This window comes from Oryctolagus cuniculus, chromosome 18 (genome assembly GCF_964237555.1).
Source record: "Oryctolagus cuniculus chromosome 18, mOryCun1.1, whole genome shotgun sequence".
Lineage (NCBI taxonomy): Eukaryota > Metazoa > Chordata > Mammalia > Lagomorpha > Leporidae > Oryctolagus > Oryctolagus cuniculus.
The window spans coordinates 15864813-15891363 of record NC_091449.1 but is presented as its reverse complement, the minus strand read 5'-3'; the positions used below and the strand labels follow the sequence as shown (position 1 = coordinate 15891363).

Here is a 26551-nt window from a genome sequence, read left to right as displayed (position 1 = left end):
TAGGAGTCTGTGTTGGATTCCTGGCCCTGGCTCAGGCTCCTGACTCCAGCTTCCTGCCAATGCAGACCCTGGGAGATAGCAGTGATGGCTCAAGTCCCTGGGTCCCTGCCACCCCCGTGGAGACCTGGACTGAGCTCCTGGCTCTCAGCTTTGGCCTGGCCCAGCCTCAACTCTCACCAGCAAGCAGGTGGGAGCGCTCTCTCTCTCTCTCTCCTTCTCTCTCTCTCTGCCTTTCAAATAAATAAATACAAACAAACAACTAAAAAGATAAATTTATTTTGTTGCAAAAAAGTTTTAAAATCCATGCATAATTTTTTTATAATATACATTTTCCATGAACCTTTGGAAGGCCTCTCATACATGAGATGGTTTGCTGTGGCGCAGCGGGTTAAGCCGCCACCGGGGATGCCCACATCTCATATCAGAGTGCTGGTTCCAGCCTGGCTACTCCATTTCCAATCCAGCTCCCTGCTAATGCCTCCTGGGGGGCAGTGGATGATGGCTCAACTGCTTGGGTCCCTGCCAGCCACACGGGAGGCCTGGGTGGAGTTCCAGGCGCCTGGCCTTGGCCTGGCCCAGCACTAGTTGTCCCAGGCATTTGGGGGAGTGAACCAGCAAACGGAAGATCTCTCTCTCCCTCTCTGCTGCCTTTGCCTTTCATGCAAATAAACGGGGGAGAAAAAATGAGGTAAAGAAGTATATTCATTTTTTGTTGCTGTTGCAACTACTCATCACGATCTTGGTAGCTTGGAAAACACAAGTTTATTATCACCTGGAGGTCACCAGTCCAGCACGGGCCTTGGAGGTCTCAAATCACCGCCAAGCTCCCTCTGGAAGCTCTAGGGGAAGCCCCTCCCTGGTCCCTATCAGCCCCCAGAGGCCACTCCGCCCTTGTCACCATGTAAGGTTCCACATCCCGGAATTCTGGGCACCAGGGTGTGCACACCTCTGGAGGGGGCATTATTCTGTCTACCACAGGGAGGGTTGTGGCAAAGAAGGTACCCTCTTAGGGGTGAGTGGGAGACCCCACCCCACCCCAGTGGTGACATCTGCTTATAGGTTTGAGGGAGGGGAGGGAAGAGCAGTATGGTGACAGCAACAGGAAGGGCATCGCAGGAAGCAGGAACAGCCAGTGCAACGGCTCAGCGGTCAGGCCAGTCTCCTGGCTGCTCCTAAGCCCCAGCGGGCAGGAATCAGCGTGGTCCCAGGCTACGCTGGATCCCGCTGGACAAGAACAGGCCTGCCTAATTACCACCGGTCCCCGGCACGGTCTCTACTGCCCAAGGCTCCTCAAAGGGCAGGTGGGCCTGTGGGGAGAGGGAGGAGGTCCGGTGACAAGGGCAACAGACCTCACCCTCCCCTCCACCTGCTGCCCAGCTGGGCGGTCACCTGGGCACCGGGATGGTCCTGTCGGTGCAGCGTCCGCCGCCGGTGCCAATGGCGCAGGGAGGCGCGGGCCTCAGAGCTGAGCTCCTGTGGTGCACGGCCCGCGTCGGGCTGGTAGTGGGCAATGTGGTGCAGCGCCCCAAACCACGTGGTCAGGTAGTAGCCAGCTGAGGGCGAAGAGGGAGGTCCGGGCGGCCGCTGGGCCCGTGCCCGCCGGCATTCGCCCCCTTCCCTACCCCAGGGCCCGGGAAGGCAGCCTGAGGCTTGGGCTGGCCCCAGGGTGCCCTGTTGTGTCCGGCGCCTTGGAGGCGAGGGCTCACCTTCTCCCCGCAGCTCGTCGGGATCCAAGAGCTCCATAAGAAACTCCACGTCCAGCTGCGTCTCCCCGAGGTCTGGACTCCAGATCAGTTCCTCTGTAAGCGCTGGCAGGAAGGCGTCGGCCCCCTGGGGCTCTGGGGAAGGCGGAGGGCGGGTCCTTGGTTGTGTGCGGGTGCGCCGGTACCTGCTATGCTATCCCCTCCCATTCCACCTTGCCCGAACCGCCTGGACCCCAGCCACCTGCGCCCCATGGTGCGCACAGGTGCCTTCCACTGGGCTCCCCAGCCCTCCCGCTGTCCCACACCCCGCTGCGTGGCCACCCACCCCTATCCCCACCCCACCCCCACCCCCACCGCCTTTACCTTGGTTCTCGCCGAGAGTCAGGCCCGCGTAGACGTCGCTGCACACGGCCAGCAGTAGCGCCACCTTGCGGCGCGGGGCGCAGGCGGCGTGGAGGCGCGCAAGGCGCGCGTGGATGCGGCTCCGGCGGGTCGGCCCGGGGCTCTGCCCCTCCGGCCCCGCCCCTGCGCGCAGGGCCATTTGCCGCCGTCGCAGTCTTCGCAGCTCCGGAGCGCGGAGAGTCCGCAGCCGCATCCACAGGGCTGGCTTCAGGGGCGCTAGCACCGCCCGGCACACGGCCGCCTCCACCGTGGGGCCTGCGGGGACACGGGTGGGGCCACTGGGCTGATTCTGGCTACCCGGCTGACCGCCACGCCGGCTTAGCTGCTGGCCACTCACGAGTGTGGACATGGGCGTGCCCGCGGGGTCCCCTCTCAGTCCTCCCCATTACCAAGCTCCTCGTGCTTCTGGGGGTCTCTAGGCCCCCTGATCCCCAAGATGGCCCTGACGCTGGGGTCCTTCGCCAGGTGATCCTGAAGGTCGCTAAGCAGGTGCCTCACGTCCTGCAGCAGTTCGGTGGCCGGGTCCCCGGGCCTGTGGGGGCTCCCGGAATAGGAGGTGAGGCGCACTCGGAGGTCCCGGCACTGCCGGGCCACGTAGCTGCTCCGTGCCCTGGCCAGAGCCCGCACGTGGGCGGTGAGCACGTCCTCGGGGCCTTCCTCCTCATCTTCATAGTCATCCTCCTGCTGCTGCGGCTGCTCCTCCTCCTCCTCCTGCTCCTCCTCCTCTTCCTCCTCCAGGCTGGCCAGAGCTGGCCCCAGACACTGCACTTCCAGGCTGAGCGGCCCTTCCACCCAGGAGACTCGGTGTGGCCTGGGGTTCCTGGGGGCTGGATGTGAGGACGTGGTTGGGGGGTCCCGCAGAGCAGCGGCTGCAGCCCCCTTCTCCCTCAGGGCCCAGCCCCCCCCCCAGCTGACCTGGACACTCTCTCTGGGCAGGCTCCGGCTCCGGCTCCGGCTCCTGGGAGGCCTGCTGCACCCCTGAGCCCGAGTGAGTCTCCAGGTAGAGCTGGTTGAGCACGAAGAGTGCCCCGGCTGAGGTCTGAGCCTGGACCCTGCCAGTCTGCAGAGCGCCTGGGGCGGGAGGAAGGCAGGAGTGTCCCATGTGACCAAGGGTCCAGCAGGAGGCTTAGTTCCCAGCCCCCCATTCCTGGGGGTGCTGAGCTCCAAGTCTCTGGCTCCCTCCTCACTCAGGCCCTGAAGTCCAGCTCCCCAGCTCCCTCCATCCCAGTAGCCGGGCTCCTTCCAGGCGGTCCCCTCTGGAGGACCGTGCCTCACCTGTGTGCTCACCTCCAGGCCCTAGAGCAGAAGGGGGCAAGAGCAGTGTTCTGGGCAGAACATCCCTGAGAGAGGAAGAGTGGGAGCCGGTGTGGGTGGGGTGTCTTGGGGAGAGGCTCCCTTGCTAATGTGACAGGTGGCCCCTACCTGCTGGCTGATAGGAAGGCCAGGAGGTGGGGCAGATCCGGCATGCAGAGGTTGGAGGAATCTAGAAACACACCTGGCAGGGGGGCGGGGGAGGAAGAACACCTGGAGGGCAGCAGCCTCCTCTTCCCATGGCTGCGAGCCCACCCCACCCCACCCAAGACCCTCAGTACACGGAAGCCCCATCACTCGGAGTCGCCTGCCTCCCCCGCAGCTTGACCCTTGCGTCCCACTTAGGCCACCAAGTAGGATTCGTGCATTAGAAAAAAACTCTTATTTCCAGGCACTGGAAATACAGTTGTCAGAAAGGAGACAAGTTCGCTGTCTTCCTCTAGCCTAACTTTTAGTGCGGCTGGGGGCGGGGGAGAAATGGACAAACAAATACGCAAAGATGCGTGTGTGCTGTATTGAGCGCTAGGAGGGAGACGGAGCCACTGAAAGGGGGTGGAGCCATCTCGGCTGTGGTGGTCAGGGGAGGTGGGGCTTCCGCAGAGGCCTGGAGGACGGAGGTAGGGCAACCACTCAGGCGGAGCGTTCGTGCAGGGAGAACGAAGCAAAGGCCCTTCAGCTGGAAGACACGGTGCTGAGCACCAGAGCCGAGAGCAGTGTGGCTGGAGCCAAGTGCACAAGGGGCAGTAGGCGGAGGGCTGGACGGGGGCTGGAACACACAGCACCTGTTAGGCCGTGCCGAGGAGTGTTTATCTATATACTTGAAATAGAGAGAGAGAGATCCATCTTCAGTCTACTGGTTCACTCCCCAAACAGCCAGGGCTGGGCCAGGCTGAAGCCAGGAGCCTGGAACTCAATCCGAGACCTCTTCAAGGGTGGCGGGGACCCAACTACTTGAGCCATCACTTGCTCCCAGGGTGTGCATCAGGAGGAAGATGGATTGGAAGTGGAGGAGCTGAGACTTGCACCAGGCATCCCCAATATGGGACGCAGGCATCCTAAGTGGTATCCCAGCCACGCCCTCAGCGCCAGCCTCTTGGAGTTTATGTCACATGCCTTTTGCAGGATTGGGGCTGGGAAGTAGAACACGTGACTGACATCTGATGACACCACTCTGGCTGCTGTACTGAGAATGAATTGAGGAGAGGGAGGAATGGGAAGAGGGCAGGGGTCCAGGCAAAAGGTGTTGGGGGCTCAGACCTGGGTGAGGGAGGCAGAGGGCTGGGGTGGGGGGGTTGCCTACGTTCTGGGAGTAAATCTGAAAGATCTTGGTGATAAATGTGCCGTGCACTGAACCCTCGGGACAGGGGCCTCACCTCCAGGCAGCTTCTGGATCTTGTAGGTTTTGACTTCTCCAGGAGCAGGTCCTGTCTTCAACACCAGAGTATGGCTGGGGTCGTGTCCTGTAACCAGGAAACTCTGGGGTGGGGGTGGGGGTGGGGGATCAGTTTGACACAGGTGGGCGCGGTGTCCAGCATTCATTTCTTCTGTGTTAGGTTCTATGCCCCAGTGTCCTTTTGGGAAACTCTCCCGACTCCCAGCCCAGGGGCATGGGGCTCTTTCCCCTAAGGCCTCAGTGGGTGACCAGCACCCGATCGAGCCAATGGGATGCCTGTGGTTTCTGCCCACTGCTGGGGCCAGGGGTGGCCATGACCCAAGCTCAGCTGAGCGACTTCTTCCGTGGGATTTTTGTCGGAGCTCTTTGGAGAGAGGTCTCTTTGTGCACGAGTTGGTGAGCTGGTGGGATGTGCCCTGAGCTGGGGACAGCCAGTGGAGGACAGCTGCTGTTTGCCTGCTCAAAATCTGTCCCAGCCACACTCCTAACAGAACTCTTGGCTCTAACAGGTGGGTGGTGACTGATATTGGCAGTGGCTCTCAGCTCCGGCTGTACAACTCCCAGGGGAGCTTTATAACATACAACTCCCCATCCCCCATGGGAATTTTTTGAATCCACCACAAAGGATTTTTTGCTTTTCCTGGTAAAAGAAACAGGTGCAACTGGTGTCTCCCTTCTTCCTGCCTGGACCCGGGGCAGCCCTCGGGCGACCACAGGGAAAGTCCAAGGGACCACAAGGAGAGGCCGGCCTTGCTGCTGCCGAGCTGTGCGCCTTTCTCGTCACGTCCCAGAGATGCATCCCTGTTGGTGGGAGCCACTGAAGAATGGGTGTTTGTTACTGCAGCTCCGAACAGCCAGAGTTCCCCATGATTGAAAACAAAACCAAGCCATGGCCTGGAGAGAAATTCAGTCGGCCGCCTGCGGCTCAGGATCCAGACCTTTCTGATAGCAACTACTCCCACCTCCGTGTTTTTCTGTCATTTGCATCTATAAGTAGCCTCCTGGGTTTGCAGCAGCCAGCAGGGTCCTGGCCGATATAGGGGTCACGGGGAGGGTCAGGACGGGTGCCCAGCTGTCGTACTCACCCCCAGTGGCCACAGCTCCAGCATGGCCTCTGCATCCTGGTCACTCAGCTCTGGGACCTGCCACACCCCCTGTGTCCTCTGCAGGCGCAGAAGTGGCTCCCGGATGCTAAGGACCCCTAGCGGGGTCTCGCCTGCTCCATTCTCCCGCAATGGGACCAACCTGGGGTGTGCAGAGTCCTGGTCAGGGGTCAGAGCTGGGCAGTTGGACACAGGGGGTGGCTAAAGGTGCAGGAAGGGGCAGCCCAAAGACAAAGGGCTAGAGTTGGGGTTCAGGGTCCCAGGGAGGGGCAATGGATGGAAGAGGTTTCTGGGCCCAAGGTCAGGAGATGGAGACCTTGGACCCAGCAAGTCTCACCTCTCCCCATTGGTGGGGGCTGCAGAGGCCTGGTCCTCTGGCTGGGCCATCCTCAGGATGCAGATGGCCACTGAGCCATGGCCTGGCCTCTGTGGGGAGGAAGGTGAGACTCAGGGTTGTTCAGCCCAGGGGGAATAATGATCAAAATCTTTGCAACCACAATGGCAGGGACCCTGACTAATCAGAGTGGACTCCCGAGGCCCCTGGCTGTGCCAGGGGTTAGTTTTTGCAGGGTCGGGGGGAAGTAGAGAGAGAGAAAGTGCTCCCCTCCACGGGTCCACTCCCCAAATGCCTACAACGACTGGAATTGGGCCAGGACAAAGCCAGGAACTCAATCCAGGTCGCCATGTGGGTGGCAGGGACCCAGTGACTCGAGCCAACACTGTGCCTCCCAGGGTCTGCATCAGCAGGCAATTAGAATCAGGAATGGAAGCCAGGCGCTCTGATATGGGGCCAGGGCCTCTAGGTCGCTAGGTTAACACCCCCACCCCAGGGGTGATGTAGCTGCTGGGTGGTGGGAAGATCGGGGAGTCCCAGGAGAGAGGCCAGTTTTGCAAGGAGAGGACTCAAGACAACAGCTGGTAACCCCCAGTGTAGTTGTAGGAATGGGGCCACCTGGAGAAGTTCTCAGCCCGTAGTAGATGCTACATAAATTCGCCAAACGCAATGCAACATTCCCTCTTCCTCCCTTCCCAGGGCATGGAGGCAGTGTTTCCAGCACTCTCAGGAACCTTTTTGAACACAGACAAGACGAAAGGATTCTACAGGGAAACCCGTATGTCCACCGCCCAGAGGTGCTACTCCTGAGTATCTTCCCCAGGGCAGCCCAGGAGCAGGAAACCACCCACACACCCGTCCGTCTGTCCTCGCACTCATCTATCCACCCATCCATCCACCAGCCCTTGCCAGAGCTTCCACCCTCTTAGGGGTGCGCCTAGAATATGGATAATAAACAGCTACACAGTAGCCAGCCTGGGAAGACCCGGGTGACGGGGAGGAGGCAGGGCAGGTGCACCCGCCAGGGGACAGCAGGAAGGTGGGGGTGGGGAGAGGGTGGCAGATGCCTGCCCTGCCTTCATGGTTGCTGCCCAGGAGGGTTGGGTGGGGCAGCTGCCTGGGGCCAGAGGGTGGCAATGGGGGAGGGTGAAGACACCAGATGCTTGGTCCCTGGGGGCCCCTACCTGTTCTCAGAGGGGAGGCTTGGAGGAGCAGGAAGTGAAAGTCTCCCCTGTAGAGAGGAAGCTGACCGGGCAGGGGAAGAGGCGGGGCTGGGGGTATCTGAACCTTCCCCTCTTTCCGGCCCTTACGCCTTAAGTCACTGGGTTCTGGCGGAAGGGGCTCTGCCAGGCTGGGAATCCAGAGCTCAGACCACGAAGCCCCCCGCGCCCCTGGCTCCGCGTCTCCAGAGAGCCGGCACAGGGTCTGTTTCCCGAGTGGCCCCAGCTCTGACCCCTTCCCTCCAGCTCCTTCCCTGGGCGCCTACAGAAAGGAACAGAGAGGCCACACAGCTGATGGTTAGTTGTTTCTGTTTTTGCTTTTAATTTGTCTCCAAGAAGCAACATCTTCTGCCCATCCCCCATATGGGAGGTGGGCCCCAAGGACCATATGGGAGGTGGGCCCCAAGGACCGGGGACCCCGCAGCCACTTTGGGAGTTGGAGGCAGAAGCCTGGTGGTCCTTTCCGTGCCCACTGGGCATGAGAGACATTCAGAGGGCCCATGCCCTGCTCGGGGGAGGTTGGCTGTAGTGTTCTTGGCCCCAGGCACCCAGGAACAGCTGGGACAGGTTAGAGGCTGTGGAGCCCGGCCCTCCAGGAGCAGTTAGGATAAGGGGGGCGGCTCCTGAGCTCTGCAGGTTAGAGCTGTGGGCAGTTAGAGATCCTTGGGAGACGTTAGAGGCTTGCCAAGGCTGAGTGGGGGTGGATGGGTCCCCAGCATTGGGAGGGGATTGTTACGAGATCGGAGGGTGTTTGGAGCTCCCCGGATGAGAGCTGCAAGTTAGAGGGGCCCAGGACTGGTGGGGGCTCAGCTGTCCCGGGGGGCAGCGTCACTGGGGTTTCTCTCCCTCTGCGGTCCTGGCCTCTTCCTGGGCAGGCAGTGGGGCCGTCTTGGGGGAGGCTGCAGTGGTGGGGTTGGGGGTCCCCGATCCCAGCTGGGCGTCTATGCGGGCGTGCTCCTTCTGGACAAGGTCCTCCAGCTCCTTCTGCAGGGCGGGGCGCACGGAGTCAGAGGTCAGGCGGGGGCAGGAGCAGGGTCCCGGGTCCGCTCCTGGGGCAGGCTAGGGTCGTCCAGGTACTCACTTTCCATCCGAGGAGGTCGGCGAGGGCCAGGCAGCCCTGGTCACAATCCCCCAGCCAGGCCACGTCCCTGTGGCGTGGGGAGAAGGGTCGGCACTGCCAGGCCTGGCTGAGGTCCCTGCCCCTCCGCCCCCCAGCCAGGCCCAGGCCTCACCTGTAGGCCTTCTTGGAGTCAAAGTCCATGCCTCCTCCCAGGCCCATCATCATCCCCAGGAAGGGGTCCGTCTGCAGGGGAGGGGGGAGGAGTGGGCGAGGGCGGGGTTTATATACCCAGCTTTGTGACTTTGGTCAAGGACTCAGCCCCTCTGTGGCTCAGGAGCCTCATCTGTAGAACGGGGAGTCTGGGGTCCCCGACAGGGCCGTGGTGGCGGTGAGGCCACAGAGACGCCCCACCCGAGCCCGTGTCCAGGCCCCACGTGCTTGGAGTCACCGCTAGGGGTTGAAGGTACCGGAGAAACACCGCATCTGTCCCAAACACGCACAGATTTCCCCCTTGACTTTATTCCCTCCACAAAACAGCGTGACAGCTACTGACCCACTGCCTTGGGTGCTGTACGTGATGGGAGGGTGAGCTACAGCGGTGGGAGGGGCCCTGTGCCGTTTCATAACAGGCACTCGGGATCCTGCGGGGTGTCCCTGCCTGTCGCGGGGACCCAGGAGGGAGGCCACAGTCGAGAGGAGCAGGTCCCCAGCCAGCGGCGCCTCCCTCGCCCGGAGACACAGATTCTCTTCCTCAGCTGACGCTGGGACCTGTCACTCAGCCCAGAAGGTCCCTAGAGCCCTCGGGACTGCCCCATGGGGGTTCCCTCTGGGTGGGGGTGGGGAAGGAGGGAGCCAGGCGCGGAGGTGGGAGGCGGGCGAGGGGAGGTGTGAGCACAGCATCTCACCTGGCCGGTCTTCTCCTTGTTGATGAGCAGGCGCGGGGTGGACAGGGGTGCCCTGGGGGGACGCGGGGCTCAGTGCTCAGGCTCTGTCCTGGCCCCGCCTCAGCGCCCAGCCCCGCCCCGCCCTGCACTGGCCCCCAACCTACTTGCCGATGAGGGACGCGAAGGGCTGCACCTGCAGGGAGGTGCCCATGACGATGAGCAGGTCCACCTTCAGGAAGTCCTGCAGGGGGGCAGCGGTGAGGGCCCCGGCCGCTGCCCAGGCTGGGCCGCTCTGCCCCGCGCGCCCCCTGCAACAGGGCCCCAGCCGCAGCCGGCCAGGCACTTACTGACTGCATGCAGGAGAAGAAGCGCGCCGGCAGGTTCTCTCCGAAAAATACGATGTCTGCCGCGGAGACGGGGGATGGTCACAGGCAGGAAGAGACGGGGGATACAGAGCAAGGACACGGAGCGGGGACAGGTAGCAGGAGAGGCCGGCTGAGGGCAGAGACGGCTGGGGGACAGACAGAACTGCCCCCTCCCCAGGATGCACAGGGCTGAGGGTGGAAGCGGGTGACCTATGGGAAGGGATGGGTGGGGGAAGGGGGAGGTGCCAGCTTGGGCAGCCCCAGCCCCGGCTCACCAGGCTTCACCACGCTCTGGCACTTCTCACACTTGGGAGTCACCTCCGAGAAGATCTTCTCTGGGCAGGGGAGAGCGGGGGAGAGAGGGCCGTGAGGGGCTGGCGCTGGGGGCTGCGGCACCAACACGCCCCTTGGGCCTGGGAGAACCTGGGGTGGGGTCTGCTCTGTTACAGGATATCTGGACTCCAGGGGGCTCTTCGAGGGCAGCCCTGGCTCCCCGGGGTCAGGGGGGCCTGGTGATTGCCAGGTTTGGCAACGGGGGGTGAGTGGGAGTGGAGGGAGAACCCCTGATGATGCGGGGACGGCGACAGAACCTGGGGACCGTGACGGAGCCCCTGGTGCAGCTGCCTTGGGACAATCCCACCCCTGTCAGGCTTGAATGCATTTTCTGTCCCTGGCAGCCCTCAGAACTCTAACTCATTCCTTCAGCCACTCATTCATTCTCCCAGCCCACACCAGCACAGTGCTGCGTGCACAAGACGCTGCGTTGTGGGTGACGCTCCCGGGGGGGGGGGTGATTGTACGCCGGCCCCCAGTCCCCCGCCACCAGCTGCACGCAGTGGCTGCGGTTCAGGAGCTCACGCCCGGGGGCAGTCAGCTGGCCACTTTTCAGCAGGGCCACCCTCCCGGGGGACTGCAGCTGTCGCTCTCACGTGGACACCGGCGGCTTTGTTAGCTGAGCATAAAGAATGCCAGAGACGCCTGTCCAGCCGCAGCAGGCGGCTCCTCAGCCAGCACAATGGACGTCGGCGACAGGCTCGCCCTGGCCGCGGGCTCGGGGGACTGGAGCTCTGGCCTCGTGTGAACTGGGACGGCAGCTCCCGCAACCCCGTGTGGCCCGTGCTCCTTCGTCCTGATGCACATCCACACCGGCTGTCACAAGCCGCGGCTTGTGTTTGCACCATGCACAATGGGCCCGCAAAGCCACATGCGACTTGAACAACTTCAGCGAACAAAAATGAAGCAGAACGAGCGATTCGGCTCCCAGGGGGCACCAGGCACGGAGCTCCACAGCCACAGGCTGCAAGGGGCTGCCATGCGGACTGCGCAGAAACGAGCCTTTCTCTTGTCCCAGAATGTTCCAGAGGTCAGGGCTGCTCTTCTCGGGAGGCAGGTGCGAAGGGCACCTGACCGGACCCAGAGCTGGGGTTTCGTGGCCTTGGGGACAGGCCACCTGCAGACCACGGTCTGCAGTTTGCACTCAGGAGGGCCTGGCCGACAGCAGCGTGCGCCACCACTTCCCACCAGTGGGGGCCACTACCACAGAGCCCAGCGCCCAGGAGGCCCTGTTCCCCGCCTCATGGAGCCCCCAGCCCCTCACCTTTCATCCAGTCCAGCGAGTACTCACGCCGGCACAGGGAGCTGATACAGTGTGATGTGTAGAAGGTACCATGGGCCTCCACCAGGTCCTCTGGCTCTAGCCCCGCCACGCGCTCCAGGGTGTCTATGTTCTGTGTGGGGGAGGCAGAGGGAGGAGGAGTCAGGAGAGAGCCCCCCTCCTCATGGGCCAGGAGGAGTCAGGAGAGAGCCACCCTCCTCACGGGCCAGGAGGTGGAGCCGGTGGCCTGGCGCAGCGGGTTAAACTGCCACTCTGGCGTCCTGGCTGCTCCACTTCCAACCCTGCTCCCTGCTCATGCACCTGGGAAGGCAGCAGAAGATGCCCAAGTGCTTGGGCCCCTATCATAGCATGTGGGAGACCCGGATGGATTCCAGCCTGGACCAGCACCAGCTGTGGGAAATGAACCAGTGGATGACAGATCTGTGTGTATGTGTGTGTGTGTGTGTGTCTCCCTCTCTTTGCCTTTCAAATAAATAAAATAAATCTTAAAAAAAGAAATAAATGGGCCGGCGCTGCGGCTCACTTGGCTAATCCTCCGCCTGAGGCTCCGGCACACCGGATTCTAGTCCCGGTTGGGGCACCAGATTCTGTTCCGGTTGCCCCTCTTCCAGGCCAGCTCTCTGCTGTGGCCAGGGAGTGCAGTGGAGGATGGCCCAAGTGCTTTGGCCCTGCACCTGCGTGGGAGACCAGGAGAAGCACCTGACTCCTGGCTTCCGGCGCACCGGCTGTAGCGGCCATCTGGGGGGTGAACCAATGGGAGGAGAACCTTTCTCTCTGTCTCTCTGTCTCTCTGACCATCTAACTCTGCCTGTCAAGAAAGAGAGAGAGAGAGAGAGAGAGAGAGAGAGAGAGAGAGGGAGAAAGAGAGAAATAAGGAGAGAAATAAGGAAAGAAATGTCGCTCCCCCTCTTCGTGGAGGAACGACACAGGACCCTGCGCTGTTCTTTCGTCTGCTCGGCCCTCCCCGGGTTTGCTGCTGGTTCTTCCCGGGTTGGCTACTATCCCTTCCACCTCTGTGGAAGGGCAGTTCCCCCTGGCCACATTCCCCACTTCCGCAGGGGAGCGGCACACCGCCGGCCGGCTTTCTCGGGGGCTGCACAGGTGTTCCTTCAGCTAGATGTTCCCCTTAGATGTTCCCGGTGCATGCCGTCTCTCTCCTCCTTTATAGTCCTCCTCCGCCAATCCCAACTCGGCTGCCCACACGCCGAGTACGCTGCTCTCCTCCAATCAGGAGCAAGTCCTACAGTTTATTAGTTGAACTGGAGGCAGCTGTGCGGAAGCTGTTTACTTCTCTCCCAGCGCCATATTGTGGGAGAGCAGATGCATAGAATAAGTCCTAATTCCAGTAACTCAGTCCAGTCCGGATTGCTCCCCACAAGAAAGAAGGAAAGAAAGAAGGAAAGAAAGAAGGAAAGAAAGAAGGAAAGAAAGAAAGAAAGAAAGAAAGAGAGAGAGAGAGAGAGAGAGAGAGAGAGAGAGAGAGAAAGGAAAGGAAAGGAAAGGAAAAGAAAAAAGAAAAGAAAAGAAAAGAAAAGAAAAGAAAAGAAAAGAAAAGAAAAGAAAAGAAAAGAAAAGAAAAGAAAAGAAAAGAAAAGAAAAGAAAAGAAATTAAACTAAACTGGAGCGGGAGTCGAGGCTACCTGAAGCCAGTGGACGGCGGGGACAGAGTGTGGAGGGGGGCAGGAGCAAGCGGCAGGTGCACCTGAAAGCCGCTCTGCTCATTTCATTGGTGCCCGGGCAGGGTTAGAATCACGGCTGCTCACGTCAGGGGCCCAAACCCAAGTGTCTTCAAGCCCAGGCCCCTGTCACCACCAGCCCAAATGGCATCTCCCTGCAAATCCGTGCCACTTTAACTCTGATGTTTCAGGTAGGGTGTTTTGTGGGAGTCCGACATTTTAAATACGTAGATCTATAATGTCTGTGCTGTGGAGGGGCCTGCCTCAGAGGTGACATCCTTGGGCAGTGCCCAACCTGCACCACTGTGTGTGGCAGCCCTCACCAAGCACTGACATAAATAAATGAATCAGGAGGGCTTATCTGGTTTTCATCACATTGTTCTCCTGTTAGGAGCCAGGGTTCTTAACTATAGACTGTATCGTGGACAGTGCAGGAGCCCGAATCCTTTTGAGACAGAGAAGTGTTCCATATTCAACAAGCCGGCACGTTCTCTCCCACAGGAACGTGTGTGCTCTGTGGTTTTTCTCAGAACGCCCAGCCCCAGGAGCGCTGCTAGGCAGGTGCCGGCAGATGCCACCGCAGACGTCAGCACAGATGGCCTGCCAGGCGCCACCCACTGCCAACCTGCCAAGGCCCCTGGCGACTCCACAAGCAGCAGGAGGGGCAGACTGCTCTGTTCCTACCACCTGCAGCCCGGGGGCCCCACACCCGCAGCCGCCCTCCTCCCTCGCTGCTATAAGCCCTCATTGGCCTGTGCTACTCGACTCAGTCTAACGGTCTCCCTCACTGCGAGCCCGCAAGGTGCGTGCCACAGGCCGAGCAGCAGGGGCCAGTGCTGTGACACAGAGGGTGAAGCTGCCGCCCGCAGTGCTGACATCCCATGTGGGCACCAGTTCGAGTCCTGGCTGCTCCACATCTGATCCACCTCCCTGCTAACGCGTCTGGGAAAGCAGCAGAAGATGGCTCAAGTGCTTGGGCCCCTGCACCCACATGGGAGACCCGGATGGAGCTCCTGTCTCCAGGCTTCAGCCTGGCTCAGCCTGGGCTGTTGCAGCCACTGCGGAGTGAACCAGTGGATAAATATCTCTGTCTCCTCCTCCCCCCTCTGCCATTCAAATAAATAAATCCTAAAACAACACCAAACAAAACACCGCAACAACTAAATAGCATGCAATAGAACCACAGCAGTCTCCTTAGTCAGAGGGCATGCAACCCAAGGACCCCCGCCGATGCCTGAAGCCGAGCCCAGGGCCCAGCCCTATGTACATAGATGTTCTTCGGCTTACGACAGATCCCAAACTGATAACCCCACTGCGAGTGGGGAACACGCCAACTACAGCTGACCCGAGCACCACGGCGTGCAGTGTGGCCTCAGCTGGTCCCCTCAGGGAGAGGGTTCCACTGTGTCTCGCTAGCCTGGGAAAAGAACCAAGTTTGGAGATGGCACTGTGGTATAGCAGGTAAAGCTGCCGCCCGCAGTGCCAGCATCCCGTATGGGCACCAGTTCGAGTCCTGGCTGCTCCACTTCTGATCCAGCTCTCTGCTATGGACTGGGAAAGCAGTAGAAGATGGCCCAAGTCTTTGGGCCCCTGCACCCACATGGGAGACTCGGAAGAAGCTCCTGGCTCCTGACTTCAGATCGGTGCAGCTCCAGTCATTGCAGCACTGGGGAGTGAACCAGCGGATGGAAGACCTCTCTCTGTCTCTGCCTCTCTGTAACTCTGCCTTTCAAGCAAATAAATAAATCTTTAAAAAAAAAAAAGTGCAAAGGTCAAAGTGCAGTTTCTACCGAAAACCTGTCACTCACAGCCCAGGTCCAAGTGCGCAGCTCCCAGCAAGGCCCGCGAGGCTGCCCAGGCACGGGCGAGCACCCGTCCCCCCTGCCACCACCTTTGCCCAGGCCTCCTGTGCCTGGAGCCGCTGGCTACTTGAACGCTGGCCCTGGGCAGGCAGCCTGGCGACCAGCAGGGCTACTCAGCGAGCAGGGGTGGGGGCTGACCCAGTGAGCCGAGCTGCTCCACTTCCAATCCAGCTCCCTGCTAACGGCCTGGGAAAGCAGCAGAAGACGGCCCAAGTGCTGGCGCCACTGCACCGAGATGAAGCTCCTGGCTCCTGGCTTCCCCTGGCCCAGCCCCAGTCACTGCAAGCCCCTGGGAAGTGAACCAGCAGGTGAAGCTCTCGCTCCCTCTTTCCTTTTTGCTCTGTCATTCTGCCTTTCATAAATAAATAAATAAACAAACAAACAGACAAATCTTTAAGAAGCAGCAGCGGGATTTGCATTCTATGCATTTTCTATGAGCTCTCTGCAGACCCCTCTCCACCCCCGGGGTAGGGGGGAGGCTGGTAACTGAGCCCAGGGCTGTGCGGCCCTGGAGGTCAGGGCGACTTGAATGAACACAAGCACCACACTGCTGTCTTGAATGCAGGCTGTGTCTTGAGGTAAAAATAGCACACACAGCTTGGAAAGCGCCCGTCTGTGAGCTCAGACCCAGGGAGGGCAGCGAGTCCCAGCAAACGGGGTCAGTGACTCAGCTGGCGGAAGTGGAAGAATAGGGCGCACGGAGCAGCTTCGTGGAATGCCAGCACGGAACACCTCCCCCACCTTATATGCTTTGTGTACTATGCATCTTAAATGCGGGCATTACATTAAATCCGTGCGTCACTTATCGCAAGGAACAGGTAAAGCCTGCAGACTGCACATGGGCCTGGAACAGACTCCTGTTTGCTCTCAGGAAGAATGGCATCTGGGAGCCAGCATTATGGCACATGGGCTAAGCCTCAGCCTGGGACGCCAGCATCTCCTATGGGCGCCGGTTCGAGTCCCGGGGGCTTCACTTCTGATCCAGCTCCCCGCTATGGCCTGGGAAAGCAGCAGAAGATGGCCCAAGTCCTTGGGCCCCTGCACCCACGTGGGAGACCCAGAGGAGGCTCCTGGCTCCTGGCTTTGGCCTGACCCAGCCCCAGTCATTGCAGCCATTTGGGGAATGAACCAGCAGATGGAAGATTCTCTCTCTGTCTCTACCTCTCTCTCTGTAACTCTCTCTCTCAAATAAATAAACAAAATTTAAAAACAAACAGATAAATAAATCTTAAAAAACACAAAGGCATGGGGGAGGGGGACAGGCATTCAGCCCAGCGGCTATGCGCCGTGTCCCATCTCGGAGCGCCTGGCTGTGGCGGCTCTGGGGTTGTGACAGTGCAGATCAAGCTGCTGCCTGTGACGCCGGCATCCCACATGCACACAGTTCAAGTCCAGGCTGCTCTGCTTCCCACCCAGCTCCTTGCTAATGTGTCTGGGAAGGCAGTGGAAGATGGCCCGAGTGCTTGCGTTCCTGCCACGCACATGGGAGACCCGGATGGAGCTCCTGGCTCCTGGCTTCTGCTTGGCCCAACCTGGGCTGCTGTGGCCAACTGGGGAGTGAACCAGTGGATGGAAGATTCTCTCTCTCTCTTTCTGCCTTTCAAATAAAATTTATTTTAAAGATTTATTTATTTGAAAGAGCTACACAGAGAAGGAGAGGCAGAGAGAGAGAGGTCTTCCATCCGCTGGTTCACTCCCCAACTGGCCACAACGGCCAGAGCTGCGCCAATCCGAAGCCAGGAGCCAGGAGCTTCTTCTGGGTCTCCCAGGCGGGTACAGGGTCCCAAGCACTTGGGCCATCTTCTACTGCTTTCCCAGGCCGCAGCAGGGAGCTGGATTGGAAGTGGAACAGCCGGGTCTTGAGCCGGCACCCATATGGGTGCCAGCACTGCAGCTTTACCCACTATGCCACAGCGCCGGCCCCTCAAATACATTTTTAAAAATTAAAGACAAAAAGAATACTCAGCTCTGGCTCCTGACTCAGCTTCCTGCTAATACAAACCCACAAGAGACCAGGATTGAGTTCCTGGCTCAAGGCACCACAGGGTCACCTCCCTGACCGTGACTCCTGCACTCTCCCCTACAGCCTCTCCATTGCTCCCTCAGACCCACAGCGGACTGTCTCACGTCGGGGCCTTAGCACTACTGCTCCCTGATCAGAACACACTCCTCTGGATAACCCCAAGGCTCCCTCCCTCAGCTCCTGCCAGGGCTTTGCTTAAATGTTGCCTTCTCAGTGAGCTGTCCCTGCCACCTTGTTCACAACAGCACCACACCCTCCCAAACACACACACACACACACACACACACGTGCGCGCATACACATGTGCACACAGGCATACATGTGGTGCTTCTGGTTTCCTTCCTGCTGAGGGTGTCCCCGAGACCAATCACCGGGAGGCGCACGGGCGCCACAGCCCCGTGCTGGCCGCCGTATCAGCTCCATGGAGTCAGGGTGTTCACAGCTGGCAGGGCCCGGCACCGGGTGGCCACTCAGAGACACTGTGACAGCTAGCTGATAGACACAGCTGCCGGCGGGGCTGGGTGTGGCCGACATGGGGAAAGCACCCGGCTCCCAGCGAGCTGTGCGGGTCAAGTTCTGACTGTCTGGGCAGCAGGGTGAAGGGGGCAATTGTCCCTCCCCGTGCCACCACTGCCGGCCCCAGGTGGGCACACCTGCCCCACGAGAAATCTGAACCTAACAAAGGGTCCTTGCTCCCCCTGCTGGCGGCTTCTGAGGCTGCAGTTGCAAAAAGCCGGGTCTTCTGGCTTACGTTACACTGTCATTTCTGTTTTATCATCTGGGGTGCTAAGGTATAGTTTCTAGGTGAATTCAGAAAACCAAAGGGGAGCGCACGCATCTTTTACATTAGAGATTCGAGGTCCCCAAAGTCCCACCGGCTCGTCCCCGCCCGAGCACCCCAGGCCGCCGAGGCCGAGGCCGAGCTTGTGGGACAGCAGGCCTGGGTCCCCGCTGTGTCCCAGTGTCCCGATGGCGCCAGAGCAAGTCGCTCGGCTTGCACGCCGTTGGCCAGCAGTCCTCCTGCCGACACCACGGACACCTCTGCGGGACCCTGCAGCTGGCCCCAAGAGGAGTTGGCGGCCGGCCTGCCACAGACAGAGAGGGCAAAGCTGCTCAGGCCCCTGTTCTACACAAGGGGAAACTGAGGCAGGAAGGAAGTGACTGGCTGCAGGGCACACGGCAAGGAAGCACAGGGAAGGTGCCCGCCCCGCCCCGCGGCCCCGCCCCGCCCCGCGGCCCCTCGCCCGCCCCCGCCCCGCCCCGCCTACCTGCGTGTAGCAGCGCAGCAGCAGCCCCTTGTCCTTCAGCAGGCGCATGAAGTAGTGGCAGGTGGTGGGCTGCAGGGAGGGGCGGCGCGGTCAGACACGGGCCGGGCCGCGCCTCTCCCCCAGGGAGGCCTCACAGCACGGGGCGGTGGCTGTCTGGCTGGGTCGGGCTCCGCACCCCGGCAACTGGCCCCAGCCTCCAGGCTCTGGTGGGCACCGTTAACTGGCTTACGGCTCAGATACCAGCATCGACTCCATTTTACAGATGGGAAAACGGAGGTTCAAGGTCACAAGACAAGAAGAGGTGGGACTAGAAGTTGAACCTGAGCAGTCTGGGCCCAGGACCCCTAAACTAAAGGCTCTGAAGGGGGCCCACCCATCCATGACCACTCTTCCTCAACCTCTCCTGTTCCCCTCTCTCAAAAAAAAAAAAAAAAAAAAAGCCCACCTTGAACTGCCCTGGATAGAGTTCCTTGGCAAGAGCGAAGAAGGGTTCCGGATGTTTCTGTGGGGGAGAGAGCCACAGGGCCAGGTGCCCAGGTGAGATGGAGGTTGGAGCCCGGAGGCCCCACCCCCTGCTGGTGGCAGACCCGCTTCCCTGGGGGGCACACACCTTGAAGTAGCCGATCTCAAAGATGGCCTCTGGGTAGGGCAGCCGGTACTTCTCCAGGTTGGCATAGAGGCCGGTGGACGGAGACCGGAAGTCAGGGATGCCCGCGGCTGGGTGGGGAGGGGCAAGGAGCCGTGACTCAGGGACCCTCCCTGGCCCTGATGTGGGGGCAGCTGCTGGGGGAGGGCACACTTACACGTGGAGATGCCAGCGCCCACCAGGCAGATGATCCTGCGACCTGGGGGCAGACGTGCATGGTCACCTGGGGCAGTGCCCCAGGCCAGGCCCCAGGGGTGTCATGGCCCTCCCCCACCTCACAGACGGGCTGGGGGAAGGGTCACACTGCCAAAGGGTAGGACAGCAAGGGGACAAAGAACCTGCCTGTTAGGAATTACACCAGCTGGGCTGATGTTACGACAGAGTGGGTTCAGCTGCCTGTGCTGCTGGCACCTCCCACCAGAGTGCCAGTTCAAGCGCTAGCACTCAGCTTCCTGCTACCGCGCCTGGGAGGGCAGCGGAAGACAGGCCAAGGACTTGGGCCCCTGCCTCGGTGTGGGAGACCCGGGGAGACTTCCAGGCTCCTGGCTTCATCGGGCCCAGCCTGGCTCTTGCAACCATTTGGAGAGTGAACCAGGGGATGGAAGATCTCCCTCCCTCTCTCCCCCTCTCTGTGTCACTCTGCTTTCCAAATAAATGAAATTATATACATATAAAAGAAACAACACCAATTGCAATGGCTTGAACTTAGTGTCAGTTTGACCTAGTATTCTAATCACGTCTGGACAAAAACCCCTGGGACCTCAGGGGGAGGGGCGGGGGGCCCAGGGAGATGCTGGCACACTCCACCTTGCAGGCGCTTCCAGGGACTGCGTACTTCTAGCACGTTCTGCGTGCTCTTTTGTCAGGTCACTCCCGTCCATCATCAAACACACCTCGGCCAGCCGAGGGTGGGGGTCTCAGGGGAAGACTGAGGCCTGCCACTCTCAGCCCACGCAGGGAGCAGTGAGGGGTGGGGCCGGGGGTGGGGCTTCACGGCCTGGCTCTCCTGCTCCTGGGAGCCGTGGGGTCCTACACGGTTCGTATCTCGACTCTGGGCTTCAGCCTCGTCTTCTGTGAAATGGGCATAACTACAGCGCTGACCTGCAGGGCTGCTGCGGAGTCAATTAATGTAAATAAGGCACCCAGCACCGAGCAGACCCTGGATATGTGTCAGCTATTTAAAAGGGTTTAAAATGTATTATTTATCAGAAAGGCAGAGCAACAGAGAAAGTCAGTCTCCCATCCGCTGGTTCATCCCCCAAGTGCCTGGGCTAGGCTGAAGCCAGGAGCCTGGAACTCTATCTGGGTCTCCCACGTGCATGGCAGGGACCCCACGTGTTTGAGCCACGACCTGAAGCCTCCCAGAACGTGCATTAGCGGGGAGCTGGACTGGAAGTGGGGATTCACACCAGGTGCTCGCTCATGATCGGGGTGTGGGTGCTCCTAGGAGTCTGAATCCCTGTGCCATGGGCCGGCTCCACCGGCCGCTCCTGCTCCGAGTGGTGATCTGCAGCCCCCGTTCTCCCTGCGTTCACTAAAGGCGGCAGGATATGGTAGGTGGTGGCACCACATCGCAAGCCCGGCGCTGCCCAGCGGGCACCCTGCCGTGTGCACCCTGGGCACCTGCCCGTCAGCTGACGGACAGAGGCAGGTGTGACACCCCGTGAGCCGGGCGCCTCAGGGGTGTCCTGTCCAGGGCAGGACAGCAAGGCGGGCAAAGGTCAAGGCATGTCACAGCGTGGCCCTTGGCTTTGTCTGGGCTGGGCCTGGCTGGACCCAGTCGGGGGCTGAGTGGAGGCGACATGCGTTCAGGCTCTGCCACTGGCCAGCTGTTTGCCTATTCCAAGTCGCCACCAGCCTGTGCCTCGGGTGCTTGCCCAGATCACTCCCGTCCAACGTGTGAAGTGAAGATCACAATAAACGCCTGTGATCTGTTCACCGGGGCCTGCGACCCGCGCCCAGGTCGCTGCGGGACTTCTGAATGCCCTCTGACAGGCCCCGCCCCGAGCCAGTGACGCACGTTGCTGCCTGAGCACGCTTTGGGGCCCGCCCAGCCGGAGGACGGCTCCGGACAGCTGCCTGGTCTCCCCGGGAGAGGGCAGCGGCCAGGGCCACAGAGGAGGCTGGGGAAACTGGAGAAGACTCCTTCACAAAAGGCTGTTCACGACCCTCAAAGGGGCGATTGTTCCCCTCGAGGGCTGCTGAGGGCCTGGCCTCTCAGACTCTGGTGAGCCCAGCCCACGGCAAGAAACCTCAGCGCGATGGCGGCCCTGCTCCCCGAAATCCTTGCCTCGGCGCTCACACCCCGTGAGGACCCTCAGGGTGGATGGACGCTATTACAGATGCAGTCTGAGCGCTAACATGACACATCAAATGGAAAATTCCACACCTGACCTCATGCAACAGGTCATAGACAAAATGCAGGCGTGCGGCCAGTGCCATGGCACAGTGGGTTAAAGCCCCAGCCTGCAGTGCCAGCATCCCATATGGATGCCAGTTCGAGTCCCAGCTGCTCTACTTCCAATCCAGCTCTCTGCTGTGGCCTGGGAAAGCAGTAGAAGATGGCCCAAGTCCTTGGGCCCCTGCACCTGTGTGGGAGACCCAGATGAAGCTCCGGGCTCCTGGCTTCAGTCTGGCTCAGCTTTGGCCACTGCAGGCACTGGGGGAGTGACCCAGAGATGGAAGATTCTTTCTCTGTCTCTCCTCTCTCTCTGTAATTCTGCCTTTCAAATAAAAGATCAATCAATCAATCTTTAAAAAACAGAATAGAGCTATTCAACCTGTGTGATCGCCCTCATTCCAGGAAGCAGGCCCGGCCCATCAGACCCAGCGACTGTTCCAGGGCCAGGCGATGGCCCAGCCGGGTCCCCTGGAGGCTCCTTTGCTCTTTTGCTTGAATCACTGCAACACAAGCATGCTCTCTTTCGGTGGAGCTGCTGGGCGGGGAGCACTTGCACTTGGAGGTGCCAGGAGCTATCTTTATCGCTACACAGACACAGTGCCAGCGAAAGGTGACCAGTGAGAACACAGAGCACCTGCATTCAGCCAGAGGGTCAGCTCACTCCTTTTCTGGCTGAAGCCAGTTCAACCTGGATCTCTCGCAATGCGTAAACAAAAGAAGTGGGATGAACAGCGCTTGTGGCTGGGGGCGGGGGCAGGGGCAGTGGAGGTGGCCGGAGGGACGCTTACAGCGGTCGCTCTGAATGAAGCGGCTCACGCCTTCCAGGGTCAGCTCGTCCAGCAGCCGCTCCTTCTGGGTACCCAGGCCCAGGGTCTGGGAGAACAGATTCCGCAGGAAGTCCACTGACCCGAAGGAAGAGAGACAGATGCCAGGCAGGCGTTCAGTGGAGAGCATGGGTGGCCCCAGGGGCCCTGGGATCCCCGGCCTCCCCAAAACCCGAGGCCTCCAGGACCCTACCTGGTGCTGGCACCAGGCCCATTGCCACATCCTTGGAAGGCGGTCGCTCCTGGTGGCATTGAGGGGCTGCCCCCAGCCCCCCGCCCTGAGCCCTCCCAAGCCCAGCTGCCACTTACTCTCTGCTTCTCCGCCAGCCGCTCCTCCCTCGGAGTCAGAATCGGAATCCTGCAAGGGGCGGGGCGGGGTGGCCGAGCCGGAGAGGTGAGGGGGGATGGGGTGACCCCAGGACTGGGGACAGGCTCTAGCTGGGAGGTGGCCCGAGACAGTGAGGGATGGGGGAGGGCTGCGGGGTGGTACCCAGGAGGGTGGCGCCCTTCTGTGTGTCCAGGCTCCTGGCTCAGAGGCTGCCGTGGGGAGGAACCCCGAAGCAGGTGCAGTGGCAGGGAGCTCACGGTAAGTGCTGGCTGTGGCTGCTGTCTCACGCCCGGTGTCCCCTGTCCTCGGTGTAGGGACCTGCTGCCCCTGCGCGGCAGCCCTGCTCACCAAGGTCACCCCTAGGTGTTGCCCGGACCAAAGGCCCTCTGCTCTCTCCCCACCTCCCCTGCTGCTTGCCTCCTCGGCCCACACCCAGGATTCCTGCGGCCTCCTGGACACCGCACCTCGGGTGGCCTCCCTGCCTCTCAGTCCTCCCCCCACCCCGGGGCCTGCCCCAGCGGCTCATCTCCCGGAGATGTGCTCTTCCGGGGACCGATCTCAGCCAGCCAGGTGCCTGCTACCCTGGGCCCTCACTCTCCCACAGCCCCCAGCCCCTCCTGACCCCCCACCCCACCCCGATCTCCTCGGTCCAGCCTGTGCTCTCCCCCGGGGCCCTGCTGTGGCCTCCTCCTCGGTCTAGCCTGTGCCCTCCTCCCCGGGGCCCCGCTGTGGCCTCCTCCTCAGTCTAGCCTGTGCCCTCCTCCTCAGTCTAGCCTGTACCCTCCTCCTTGGTCTAGCCTGTGCCCTCCTCCTCGGTCCAGCCTGTCCTCTCCCAGGGCCCCTGCTCTGGCCTCCTCCTTGGGCTCCCGGCCTCTGCCTCTCTTATCTCTCCTCCAGCCCTCCAGGTCTGCCCCTGCCCTCTGCCTGCGGGGCCTCCTCTCTGGCTGCTCCAGCCTCACGATGCAGCCACAGATGTCTCCGCAGTCCGCCAGGTGGCCAGCTCCGCACAGGCAAGCTCTTTGTCTCTGGTCACCACCGAGCAGGGCCCGGCACCGGGCTCCAGCTGCACAGCCGTCTGCCTCAGTTCTGACGACACACTCTCCTGCTTAAACCCCGCGCGTGGCCCCCGCCCACCGCGCATCACTCACCTGCCCAGGCCTTTAGGGTTAGGAACCTCCCTTCCAAACACATTGTATTTGCATTCATTGCTTTTGAAGATTGCACAGGTTTTGAAAAAAGCTGACCATCAGGGGCCGGGGTTGTGGCTCGGCGGGTTAAGCTGCCGCCTGCAACGCCAGCATCCCCTCTGAGCCCTGGTTTGAGTCCCAGCTGTTCCGCTTCCAATCCAGCTCCCTGCTGATGGGCCTGGGAAAGCAGCGGAGGACGGCCCAGGTGCTTGGGCCCCTGCCACTCATGTGGGAGACTCGGATGGAGTTCCAAGCTCCTGGCTTTGGCCTGGTCCAACTCTGGCTGTGGTGGCTATTTGGAGAGTGAAAGGGCAGATGGAAATCTGTCTCTCCCTCTCTCTGTCATTCTGCCTTTCAAATCAATAAACAAATCTTAAAAAAAAAAAAAAAGACTTGGCTACTAGACAGTGTGTAACTTAGGCACTGGCCTTGTCATTTCCCCGTCTACCCCCACTGAGATAAGTCACCAGTTCAGTGGAGCTATTCTAGAGTTTTTTCTCCACATAGAAAAACTCATTCTTGTAAAAGGGCCACCCTCCATGCGGCGCCGCACCTTGCGTCTGCCCCGAGCAGCACACTGAAGGCCACCTCATTCTCTGACACAGCTGCATAGTGTTGCATTGTGTGCGGGAACCATAGTGCATTTACCCGGCTCAGGCTCCAGTTCTGCCCTGTCATGGACAATGTTGCCATTTACGACCTCGGGCCCAGGATCCCTTTCCCATACTGGAAGCTTTTCTTCCCGCAGTGGCCCTGCTGCAGGAGCCAGGCCAGCCAGGCGCTGCGGCCCAGCGGGAGACCCTGGGGCCCTCCGCGTGGCCCAGCCGTGCACCCGTGCGGTATTCAAACCACAGCTTCTGCACGGCCCCATCCGTGAGAAGCCGTCTCCCGCGTGTTTGTGCGTGGGAGCAGGGGTGCGGGTGAGCTGGCACAATTCCTGGCTGCACACAGCAAGGCCCTGCGGGAGCCGCCCAACACATGGGGGCAGCTCTGCGTGGGGGGAGCAGGGGACACTGGCCATGACCAGTACCCGGGTCTAGAAGGCAGCGTGCCGTGTGCCATGGGTTTCCTCCAGCGAAGGGACAGAGCACAGGTCACTTAGGAGCGCTGCCTCAAATCCCTCATCTGTATGATGGCCACGATAGGTCTTACCGCTCATGCGGGTGCTGGGCAGACAAAATGAGATGTTGCACTACGCAGAGCGCCTGGCTGGCTAAGCAGCCGGTGAACACGCTAACCGAGGCTGCTGTGAGCCGGCCGCCCCCAGCCTGCATCGCACGGTCGCGCCCCGGTCTCCGCACAGCTGCAGCCGTCCCATGGAACACCTCCTCACCTCATCTATGTTCTAAGTCACTCTTCACTCACTATGCTGCGTCTACATCTCAGTCTCACTCCTGGGCCAGCCTGGGGATTCTCCGAGGGAAAGGCCTGGCTGGGGTGCTCCATGACCCACCACGCTCGCTCTGGGGAGCTCAGGGACCAGAGGGGATCCCTGGCTCTTCCAGGGCCAACACAAACGAGGTTCAGAAGGAATGGGAAGGGGGGTGGGCAGCAGCAAAGAGAGAGGAAAGTTTAGGAAGGCAGGCCTGGGGCTGAGGCTGTACGTTTTTCTCGGAGGTCCCCAACACCCCCCATTCCCCAAGAGGCTGCACCCCTGCAAGGCGGGGCGAGGGGCCCCGGGGGAAATGTCTCCCCTCTGCCACCTCCCCCCAGAGTGGGATGTGGGAACGAGTCCAGCTTCCTCCTCCCCTCCACCATTTCCCCATCTCACCTGAGCCTCTTGCACCTTCCCTGCCTGGGTCTCCAGAGGGTCAGAGGCTGGGGGAGGAGGGGGAGCAGACGTGGTTACAGTGGGGGGAATGGTTAAGAGGGAATGAAGGGTTAAAAGTGGCCGCGGTGGGAGCGGGGGCAGGGGCGGCAAGAAGACCCAGGGTCATGGGGCGGTGGAGTGGCAAAAGCTGAGCGGAGGGAGGCAGGGGAGGGGGCTGGCGGGAGAGGTGGTGAGTAGGGGCAGAGTGGCTGTGGCGGGGCAGGGTTGGGAAGAGAGGCTGGAGGAAGCTTAGGAAGAGTTAGACAGGGCAGAGCAGTGTGTGAGTGTGCGGGGAGGGAGAGGAGGCTCCCAAGGCAGAGGAAGGTTTAGACAGGAAGCGGGGCTCGGGCTGGAGGCGGGTTTGGGAGAGGAGGAGCGGTGGAGGTGATGGCACAGGAACTGCAGGGGAGAGACGGGACGGGACACCCGGGCACCCCTAGCATCCTACGGTTGCCCCTGACAACCAGGTGCTCTTAGCAACCGAGACCGCGGCAACTTTTGTCCTCAGTAACGAGGGTCCTCAGCAACCAAAGTGTGAGAAACACACGATCATTAGTAACTTGGAACACGGACGAGGTAAACGGACCCTTAAAACCTCGCGACCCAGAGACCCGCCACCCCGCGAGTGTGGATCAACCTAACTACAAGCCTCGGAACCCCGCTCCCTCAGTGTAGCCCTGCGCTCCCAGCCCCCCGCGCCCGCCCTCGGGCCCCGGGGCCTGCAGCCCTCGGCCAGGCCCCGGCGCGGCCCGACCCTTCCACCGGGGCCCCCGACTCACGATCCGGCTCGGCCATGGGCTCGGGGCGGGGGCCCTCGGGGCTGTCACCGACTGCTCTGTCCCGTGACGGCACCGGAAACAGAAGGGGAAGGCTTCGGGCATAGAACTACGACTCCCAGCACCCATCTCGGCCGCATACAGGGCTTTCCCGCAAACGCCCCGTGCGCGCCCGAAGGCGGAACTACGAGTCCCAGACGGCCTGGCGGTGGCAGCCATGTTAGTAAAGGGCGCTCGGAAAATGTGGGTATTGCCCGAGAGCCGTCGTGCATCCCAGTGCTCTGATTGGCCACCCTGCACCAAGGGGGCGGGGCGTGACCGATTTCGCCCACTCTAATTGGATTTACCAGGGGGCGTGTT

General features: G+C 61.0%; 2 protein-coding genes across 7 annotated transcripts; both read right to left on the bottom strand.

The window, feature by feature from the left end:
• Positions 1-743: 743 nt before the first annotated feature.
• On the bottom strand, positions 744-7500 carry RINL (Ras and Rab interactor like). Of its 3 annotated transcripts, XM_051846679.2 has the most exons (12): positions 7431-7500; positions 6250-6338; positions 5895-6054; positions 4790-4892; positions 3528-3600; positions 3381-3445; positions 3021-3176; positions 2495-2932; positions 2067-2360; positions 1707-1838; positions 1390-1553; positions 744-1307 (listed from the first exon to the last, which is right to left on the bottom strand). In XM_051846679.2, the coding sequence occupies exons 2-12, from the start codon at positions 6297-6299 to the stop codon at positions 1245-1247; spliced, it is 1698 nt and encodes a 565-aa protein (XP_051702639.2). In that variant the 5' UTR covers positions 6300-6338; positions 7431-7500; the 3' UTR covers positions 744-1244. The 3 variants fall into 3 exon arrangements, with proteins under 3 accessions (XP_051702639.2, XP_069918343.1, XP_069918342.1); XM_070062242.1 differs by lacking the exon at positions 6250-6338 and having other exon boundaries at positions 7431-7486; XM_070062241.1 differs by lacking the exons at positions 3381-3445; positions 3528-3600.
• Positions 7501-7764: 264 nt separating this feature from the next.
• SIRT2 (sirtuin 2) lies at positions 7765-26425 on the bottom strand. Of its 4 annotated transcripts, none has more exons than XM_002711458.5 (16): positions 26195-26313; positions 25377-25423; positions 22400-22448; positions 22055-22168; positions 19023-19064; positions 18830-18936; positions 18665-18721; positions 18220-18288; positions 11373-11502; positions 10051-10110; positions 9758-9813; positions 9575-9651; positions 9432-9483; positions 8699-8769; positions 8548-8614; positions 7765-8450 (listed from the first exon to the last, which is right to left on the bottom strand). In XM_002711458.5, exons 1-16 carry the CDS (start codon positions 26208-26210, stop codon positions 8295-8297), a joined length of 1170 nt encoding a protein of 389 aa, XP_002711504.2. In that variant the 5' UTR covers positions 26211-26313; the 3' UTR covers positions 7765-8294. The 4 variants fall into 4 exon arrangements, with proteins under 4 accessions (XP_002711504.2, XP_051702641.2, XP_008255379.3 ...); XM_051846681.2 differs by lacking the exon at positions 25377-25423 and adding an exon at positions 24159-24276 and having other exon boundaries at positions 26195-26224; XM_008257157.4 differs by lacking the exon at positions 25377-25423 and having other exon boundaries at positions 26195-26425.
• Positions 26426-26551: the final 126 nt, after the last annotated feature.

Excerpts from the sequence above, each read along its gene's own strand:
- RINL (XM_051846679.2), bottom strand. The coding sequence starts at position 6,299 with ATGGCCCAGCCAGAGGACCAGGCCTCTGCAGCCCCCACCAATGGGGAG. Across the intron at positions 2,933-3,020 it reads TGCCCAGAGAGAGTGTCCAG|CCCCCAGGAACCCCAGGCCA; the intron begins GTCAGCTGGGGG and ends CCTCACATCCAG. Across the intron at positions 2,361-2,494 it reads CCAGAAGCACGAGGAGCTTG|GCCCCACGGTGGAGGCGGCC; the intron begins GTAATGGGGAGG and ends GTGTCCCCGCAG.
- SIRT2 (XM_008257157.4), bottom strand. The coding sequence starts at position 26,410 with ATGGCTGCCACCGCCAGGCCGTCTGGGACTCGTAGTTCCGCCTTCGGG. Across the intron at positions 22,449-26,194 it reads GCCCATGGCCGAGCCGGATC|GATTCCGATTCTGACTCCGA; the intron begins GTGAGTCGGGGG and ends CGCCCCTTGCAG. Across the intron at positions 22,169-22,399 it reads GGCTGGCGGAGAAGCAGAGA|TGGACTTCCTGCGGAATCTG; the intron begins GTAAGTGGCAGC and ends CCTTCGGGTCAG.